Genomic DNA, 9,280 nt, shown 5'->3' on the forward strand with positions numbered 1-9,280 from the left:
TTATTATAATTTTCGGAAATTCACTTTCCCATTTTGTCAATTTTGGATAATTGAGAGCTTCCTTATTTAGCTTATATTGTTCTATTTTGTTTATAAAGGGAAGATTTATATTGCAAATATTCGGCACTTACCCAAAGTTGTTTCTGGTTTATTTGCTTATATATTTTCGTGCAGCTCAAGAATTAAAAACAGGAAACTGGTTCCTTAATGTCATTAATTGTTGTTTCCTTTTTGAGCTTGTTTTTTATCCGACACAGGTCTGAGCTGTCCCCACCATTATCGTATCTGTCGGATCAGCATCTTCTAAAAAAGGCAACTCTTCATCAATCAAGAATATATTCTATGATTCTTGCATTTATTAGAAGAAATCTTTCTCAGCCTTTATGAGCACGAAAAATGACACTATAAATAGGGCTCTAAAGGCAGTGAGAAAAGTAAACTCTTTGGTGCATTATTCATGAGCATTATTGTAATATTTGAGAAAATTTCTCTTTGTATTCAAGATCATAAGTATTCACGTGATCTTGTAGTAATATGTGTGTTTAGTTTTTAGTGGTGAGTTTATACCATGTTCATGAGTGAATACACATTGTAATTTGAACACAACGTTTATAGTCTTCGGGAGAAGATTTTTACAAGCCTTGCGTCGGGAGGATGCAAGCACTCGCTGGCCATTGAAGGGAGTTCAAGTGGTTGAGCGTTTCAATCAAAATCAGATTAGTGAAGAGAAGTACAACAAAGTTGCGGCAAATCTCAAAAGGGAGTCTTGTTTTGTTTAAGTCAATGTTTTTGTACTTGTGATTCTTTATTAATTGGTTTTATTCCCTGGGCGTGGCCCCAAGAAGCAGGTTATCCGAAAGGGTTTCTGAACCTTGTAAAAATTCGCTGTGTTCTTTATTGTTTTGCAATGTATTTTTATTGTGTTCAGTTTCTGTCGTGACAAGTTTGGTTTCTGTCCCGATAAAATTGTAATCTGTGTAAACAATTAATTATCATTCCGCACTTTAATTAATTTACATGATTTAATTAATTTGGTAATTACTAAAAAGGGAATTTCAAAAATGATAATCTTGTAATCGTAAATGATTTATATTATATATATATATGTTCAAAAGTTTTTTTTTTTTTGTAATTTGAACAAGGAAGAACTCTTCATCCATGTATTTTGTTGTTTTAATTTTTTAAAAAGTAAAGATTAAATTTGATTTATTTGGCTAAATTAACTAAAAACAGAATAAATAATATCGATCAAAATAACATGTATTCAATTTTATCAGTAAATAAAGTAATTGAAAAATGTACCAATCATTCAACACCGTTCGATAAAATCCGCGAAGAGTTGAGTTTAGCGCCAAATTAAGCTCTCTCAACCTGAAAAACAAGTCCAATGTTGGAATCCCCTGAAAATAAACCAATGCAAAACCTCCACGTGTCAGTCAGCCGAAATTGGAATCGGAACCAAAAAAGAAAAAGAAGAAAAAAACAAAAACAGAAATTGTTGTAGAATAGAATAGAAGAGAACGATGCGTTTATGCGGCATCGTTCCCCTGCTTCGTTGTCATTCATAAATTAATTCATCAAAATTTCACAAAACCACCAGGTTTAGAAAGAGAGAGAGAATTAGGCCGAGTTTTAGAGAGAGAAATGGAGAATAAACCCGAGGAGGAGGAGGAGGAGAAGGTGGAAGAGAAGGACCAGGTCGCTTCCATGGCCGGAGATGAGGAAGAAGGTGCGGTGGTGGGTTCGAGCTTGACCATGGAGAGGGTTGCTGCAGCTAAGAAGTTCATCGAGAATCACTACAGGTCTCAGATGAAGCACATCCAGGATCGCAAAGAAAGGTAACCCCATCTCCCGCTACTGCTTTCATTTACTTTCTTTACCAACAATCATTTCTTATTTGAGCCATAATAGTACGTCTTTTATATGTATATGCTGTGTATATAACTCGAAATTGTTTGCATGTTCTTGGGATAAGAAGTTGGGAGACTGAGAATTTGCTTGGTGTAATATAGAAATGTTCTCGTCATTCTTGAGAATGTGCTCATGTTTATGGGTTTCAGATCAACATCTGTTAGTTTTTCACGCTTATTGGAAATACGCCTGATGGAATGTCTTTCTATTTAAGCCATAACCATTTATTATGGGAATTTAATATTGCATTTGGGTTTTGGATTTTTCATAAATGAACCTGTAATTGAGTAATTGAACAAGTGCGAACTTGTGGACATATTATTATTTGATGAATTAAGGCGAAATCTCCTTAAATGTGTTAATGGGAGAAAAACTCAAAAACTTATGATCGCAAACTCTTAGCTCTAAACACTTATGGTTCTTAAGCAAATGACTCTGAAACATTTTAATGCTCGTAGGGGAGTTCTTATGGTTCGTTACACACATAAAAAGCTTCAACAGTCACATAAGAGCTGCAATTGCGAAACAATTGAAAATATTAAAGGATGTTACTTTACGGTTTGAATCTGTGAGCATTTGGTATGTCTTTTGGTGAGTTGTGCTGCTGGGCGCCACCTTACTTTCGGGGTGCATTGTTTCTACTTAGTCTCACACATTGTCTTGTAAATTTTACAACTATCATTATTTGTTATTTTTATTGGTGTCTTTATCTCGATAATAGTTTAACAATTTGTACTTGATCTTGAATGTTTCATCATGTAATGTTATTTCTTATTTTCCAGGCGCTCTGTACTAGAAAGGAAGTTAGCTTCAGAACAAGTATCAGAGGAAGAACAAATGAATCTGATGAAGGACTTGGAGCGCAAAGAAACTGACTTTATACGACTGAAAAGGCACAAGATTTGTGTTGATGATTTTGATCTTCTAACCATCATTGGGAGAGGTGCCTTTGGAGAGGTTAGAAATATGCATGTTCCTGTACATTAGATTTATAAAATCCCCATTTTTAATATTTATATGATTGGCTGAGTTAGTAGTATCAAAAGAGCTCTACTAAACTATAAGACTTGCAACAGAAAGACTTATTTTTTTATAATTAGAAGCAATAATAAAATTAATAATACTAAATGCTTAAAAACAAATGGAAGATCTTTAAAATTGATCAAATATGCTGGTTATCTGTTTCATATGTCTTGATTGTGACTACTGTTACAAACAATATATTAATCTATCTTATCTCTTATGAAACATCTTTATCTTGATATCTTACAGGTCAGATTGTGCAGGGAGAAGAAGTCAGGGAACATCTATGCCATGAAAAAGTTGAAAAAATCTGAAATGCTTAGCAGGGGACAGGTAAGATCTGATATTATTGAAAGTTATGCCTAGCAGCTTTACAAAGTCTATGAAACCTCAAATTTATGCTTTTCTTTAAATGTTCATATGTTTTTTGCATCATTAAACCAAATTTGTCAAACTAAAGTTACCTGTTCTTTGCTACGTCAACAAATAAACTTCTTTGTATTATCTTGCAACTTATTGAGCTTTAAAGATTCTGGAAAATTTCTAATAACGCGTGTTCCATGTTGCAGCCATGCTGTATTGTTTACAATCTGATATTTGCACTGATAATGTGTCAAAGTACGAAGTGTTTTGTCCTCTGATTTATGAACAAAAGAATTCTATTTATGTCAATGCAGTAGATGATCTTATTGGGGCACTTCATGATTCTTTATGTCATCGTTGCTGCAAGGAGTTGAATTAATATCAAGTTTTTGGATCACTTGCAGCTCTTAGGAGGAAGTAGTTTAGTTTGACTACTTCCTTAAAAATTACTTTATAGTAGCTGTACTTAACCAGAAGAAATACCACTTTCATTTCTTTTAATGACTTAATTACTTCCAAGCGCACTTTAAAAAATTTGTATATTTTTTATCATGTTGTCCAAATCCAGGGTATTTTTTTGCATATATCCAAACTCACTATATCTTTTTGCTACCAGGTTGAGCATGTTAGAGCTGAAAGGAATTTGCTTGCCGAGGTTGGCAGCCACTGTATTGTCAAACTATACTATTCATTCCAAGATGATGAATACTTATATCTCATCATGGAATATCTGCCTGGTGGTGACATAATGACTTTACTAATAAGAGAAGAAACTTTGACGGAGACTGTAGCTAGATTTTACATTGCTCAAAGTGTTCTTGCCATTGAATCCATTCACAAACACAACTACATTCACAGGTTGGTTTGTCTAGTCCCTGACATTTCAAGCAATATAGAGAGTGCTCAGTTATTGACTAAATTTTTTCTTTTGCAACCTCTCTCCCCACTTACTCTCAGAGATATAAAACCTGACAACCTTCTTTTGGACAAAAATGGTCACATGAAGCTCTCTGATTTTGGTCTTTGCAAGCCTCTTGACTGCTCAAATTTATCTACCATTCAAGAAAATGAAGTCTTTGATGGTGATAACTTGAATGATACGACGGATCTGGAAGGATACTCTACAGATATTAAAGGTGGGAGACGCTGGAAAAGTCCCATGGAACAACTTAAACATTGGCAGATGAATAGGAGGAAATTGGTAGGTTAAGGACCACCTTGAAATCAGTCTTACTAATGTGGTTCCAATTATGTTTTCAAGTTAAAAAACTTGTTCTTCAATTATGGAAATTTTCAAGAACATAATATCACAATAAAGGAATGAGTAAAATATGGGCCCAAGTAGCCGAAATCCTTTTTAACTGAAAAGTGTTGACCCTTTGGAATACAAGCACTAAAAATGTGACAAAACTATACATCAACCATTCTTCTCCAGGCTGTGGGGGTGGCATAGTTTGATTATATTGTCTCAATAAATACTGTTGAATCCAAAGTGAATGAATAAAGCTAAGGCATTTAGCCATGTTGCAGCTGTAGGTAGGCCCAATAGTCCAAAGTAGGTTGATTCAGGTAGTTTGATTCTGAAAGGGCTCAAAGGAACATGGTGATAAAGGGAAGTTTTGTAGCCATTCTCAAGAAACAATAATAAATGAATTTTCATAATAAACGATAGTGCATAAGTTTTGTAGAGCTATATATGTTTAATATGTGTAATTTTTCTAGACTTGTTTTAGTCATATATTCATGTGTATTTGACTGTTTGGGATGACAGGCATTTTCAACAGTAGGCACTCCAGATTACATTGCTCCAGAAGTGTTGTTGAAGAAAGGATATGGCATTGAGTGTGATTGGTCAGTTAATTTGAACTATTAGATATTTTTTGTTCAGGTCCATCATTAGTTCTGATGTCCTTGTTTTACTTTCTTTCATCATGACTCACATTTAATTTATTTTCATTTGAATTTGAAGATAGATTTTAGTATGCAATACTGTGTTATTGGGTTGAGTTATTAGCCAACAAATGGTAAGACAAACTATATTTTCCCACTGAAAGGTCTTTGAAGGGGAATCTAAGTTTGATGCGAACCACCAAGACCACTGACATTGCATTGGATGCTTTCAAATAGATTCAAGAAACATCTTTTTCCTTGGATGTATTCTTATTTACTTCCTCCTTGCAGGTGGTCACTTGGTGCAATAATGTATGAGATGCTTGTTGGATATCCACCCTTCTACTCTGATGATCCAATAACAGCATGTAGAAAGGTAACTTAATCACTATGACATGTTGCATACGTAAACTATTGAAGTATTATGTCACCTCATCGAAGCTCAATTTAATATCATGTGCGCCTAAACTTATGGAAATTGTATAACTTGTGTCAATGGTTTAACACATTGTATTATATGTTACTCATGCCTGAAGTCGAGAGTTGTATGGCTACTTGAGGATATCAATCCCATACCCTTTTCCCTTTTCTTATTCTTTTAGTTATTTTGTCATTTTCTTTAGTTCTTGTCACTTTTGGCAGACCATATATTGAGTTGAAAATTCTGCATAATTTCTGAGAAGATTTTCATTTTTAATTTATTAACATTATCAATTGTTTGTTATTATTTAATTTTGATTGTCTACTATATTTTAGATTGTGCATTGGAAAAATCACTTGAAATTTCCCGAGGAGGCAAGGTTGTCACCTGAAGCAAAGGATCTGATCGGCAGGTTGCTTTGTGATGTTGAGCATAGACTTGGTACAGGAGGAACTGACCAAATTAAAGTATTCTCTTTCCAATTAACTGCAGCTTGCAATTAGTTTTCTTTCCTTTCTTATAAAGTATACTAATTAATCTTAATTTTGACCAGGCTCATCCTTGGTTCAAAGATACCTTATGGGATCAACTTTATGAGATGGAGGCTGCATTTAAACCAGAGGTCAATGGGGAGCTTGATACACAAAATTTTATGAAATTTGATGAGGTAAGGTGTTAAGTGTGCTTATCTCTTACTTAATCATCATTAATGAGCCTTGGTTATTTTTTGCTTGATTTCAAATGAATCCAGTTTTTTTTTTCTTTTCATTTAAGGAAAAGTTCATAGTTAATTTGTTTTATACTAATATTCATCTTGCAATTTCTGATAATGATACAGGTGGACCCACCAAAACCAGCAAGAACTGGATCCGGAGCCATGAGGAAGGTATGTATATATCTTCTTATAAATAAATACCACTTCTTATAATTTTATGCTTTGGATTGTGTATGGTACTTGGATAACCACTGAAATATACCCAGTGGTGCACACAACACCAAATAACGACAAAGCAATAAATAAAACGCCATGCTCTCAAGGCATTTATTGAAGAAACAACACAAAACCAATTGTTCATAACATAATGTTTTTTCATTAATTATGAATTTGTTTTTGCTCACATATATAAGCATTGTCAAATTTTACTCCATCAATTTTATTGTGTAACATAATTTTGCAGATGTTGATGACTCCTAAAGATCTTAGTTTTGTTGGATATACATACAAGAATTTTGAGGCCGTCAAAGGGTTGCATCATTCTTCTGGTACAAGATTTTTATCCTCATCCCAGTGTGGTTTTTATTTTTTATTGCTTCATCCTCTCCCCCCTCGATGCAGCATAATATGAACAGAAATCTTTTATAGCTTGGTTCGTATGCATTATAACCCGTAAATGAGCATAAAAAAGAAGTTCCATTCATAAAAAATTTTCCTATTTTTCTAAATATAAACCATCCAAGTCTTTGTTCCGCTGAAGAGGATGGCCACAATTTGATAGCTTGCTTTTCTCTTAAAAATGAATATGCATGAAAGGAAAGATAATTATATGCCTGTGTTTATTTTGTCATTGGTTGAGATCTCCTGAATTTTCATAATCATCTCAAACAAATATTTTATCTAATAAGTTAAAATGTTGCAGGCACAAAAAGGACTACAGAACCAAACCGATCGTCGACTGACTCAGCTCACAGTAACTAATCTTAATTCAACATGAGCCCCCCCCTCCCTTTATTTTTTTATTTTTTATTTTTGTCATATATTATGGCACTCTTGATGGATTACATTCCTTTAATAGGTGATTCTGCAATAGATTACCAAGCGGAATACTTGACAGAGGCCACTGGAAAGATGGTGCTTTCTTCTTCAGGGGATGTCATGTAATACCAATATTCACATGAACAGAGCCACGTTGTCTTTACTAACAAAAGGACCAGGGATTTTCATGAAGCGAATGGGTATCCCTGCTTTTTTTTTTTTTAAGTCAGGTTCTGCCAAACCGTGAATACCTAGTGTACAGTGTTTCAAGGAAATTTTTGATGTAGAAGTAGCAGTAATTAGGTGACTGGAAGTTTTTTGTCTCTAAGTGAACTCTCTTGAGTTTTTAGTAAGGTCTTTACTACCCAGGTTGGCTAACCAAATATGCCTTCACTTGTGGCAGTTTTTGGTCTTATTTGTTTTTGTTTTTCTCCTCTCCTTTTTTTTGGGGGGTCAGACTTGAGTATTTATGAATTCTGATGGTTGTGTATGAAACAAGAATTTCAGGGTGATTTGTTTTTTTTGGTTAAAGATGAACTTCAAGGTAATTGGTATTGTCCTATGACCTTGGTGAGGTTGGAAATCAAGGTTTTATTTTATATAAATATATTTTTTTTAACAAAAAAGTTTTATTTTATATTGGGAAATTGGAGGATCAATACATCATACCCTTATTAGAAAACTATGCTAACTTTAATAAACATCGTAAAAATATGCTCCAAAATCTAAGGTCCTATTTCTTTCGTTGTTGTAAATGAATTTCTTCATTAATTATAATAATATTTCCTCTCTAAAATAGAAAAACATTACGACATTTATTAATTTTCTAATTTGTTGTGTTACGTGTCAACAAAATTATTAGGTACACAATTAATTTGTCAATTACAAACTTAATTAGTCAATTATGATACTAACTATAAAATATAACTCCGCTTCGCGTAGTTTTTTGTAATTATTAAAAAATATACATATTTTAAAATACTTTTAGGAGAGTGCTACGACATGGATTATTTTTCACCCTGTACAATATGTTCTTTATATGGACACGTGAGGGCGTATTGACCACAATTTTTTTTTCATAATGGTATCCATTGTATATCAAACCTCTTGCAAGTTTTTTAAGAATTCTGAATAATTAAAATACCGAAAACAAAGTTCAAATTTTTTTTTATACGTGTACTTTTATTTTTTATTATTATTATCATTATTATACGCTTTACGTGATTTTTTTTTTTATAGAAAGTCTAAATTATGTATATGAAAATTTATGTTTTGTGTAAGACTTATTTTGGGCGATTACTCGTTTGAACTCTTTATTTTTTAAAATTAACTTTTAGACCTCATGTTTTGTCAAAAGGTTAAATATAGGATTTGATAGATCGATTATTTGAACATTGTATTTTGGCCGATTACCCGTTTTGACCATTTATTTTTATAAATTAACATTTGGACCATATATTTATTCAAAAGGTTAAAAATTCTTTATAAAAATTAAATTATATATAATTTATGTTTTTTGTAAGAGTTCACATCATTTTGAACCCTATATTTTAGCCGATTACCCGTTGAGACCTTTATTTTTAAAAATTAACTTGTGGACCTCAAATTTTGTCAAAATGTTAAAAATAGGAATAGATAGATCGGTTATCTGAACACTATACTTTGGCTGATTACTCGTTTTGACTCTTTATTTTTAAAAATTAACCTTTGGACTATGTATTTATTCAAAGTGTTAAAAATTCTTTATAGAAAGTAAATTATATAAATATATATAATTTATGTTTTACTTAAGGGTTCACACCATTTTGAACTTTGTATTTTAGCCGATTACTAGTTTGGACCCTTTATTTTTTAAAATTAACTCGTGGACCTTGTATTTTATCAAAAGGTTGATTACTCGTTTGGATAATTTATTGTTA

General features: G+C 32.6%; 1 protein-coding gene across 1 annotated transcript; it reads left to right on the forward strand.

The window, feature by feature from the left end:
• Positions 1-1,513: 1,513 nt before the first annotated feature.
• LOC133797253 (uncharacterized) lies at positions 1,514-7,909 on the forward strand. Its single transcript, XM_062235095.1, has 13 exons — positions 1,514-1,838; positions 2,694-2,868; positions 3,184-3,267; positions 3,914-4,155; positions 4,255-4,498; positions 5,069-5,148; positions 5,479-5,563; positions 5,944-6,075; positions 6,162-6,275; positions 6,447-6,494; positions 6,787-6,871; positions 7,246-7,296; positions 7,402-7,909. Exons 1-13 carry the CDS (start codon positions 1,645-1,647, stop codon positions 7,485-7,487), a joined length of 1,620 nt encoding a protein of 539 aa, XP_062091079.1. The 5' UTR covers positions 1,514-1,644; the 3' UTR covers positions 7,488-7,909.
• Positions 7,910-9,280: the final 1,371 nt, after the last annotated feature.

Source organism: Humulus lupulus, chromosome 8, assembly GCF_963169125.1.
Source record: "Humulus lupulus chromosome 8, drHumLupu1.1, whole genome shotgun sequence".
Lineage (NCBI taxonomy): Eukaryota > Viridiplantae > Streptophyta > Magnoliopsida > Rosales > Cannabaceae > Humulus > Humulus lupulus.

Excerpts from the sequence above, each read along its gene's own strand:
- LOC133797253 (XM_062235095.1), top strand. The coding sequence starts at position 1,645 with ATGGAGAATAAACCCGAGGAGGAGGAGGAGGAGAAGGTGGAAGAGAAG. Across the intron at positions 1,839-2,693 it reads ATCCAGGATCGCAAAGAAAG|GCGCTCTGTACTAGAAAGGA; the intron begins GTAACCCCATCT and ends CTTATTTTCCAG. Across the intron at positions 6,495-6,786 it reads GATCCGGAGCCATGAGGAAG|ATGTTGATGACTCCTAAAGA; the intron begins GTATGTATATAT and ends ATAATTTTGCAG.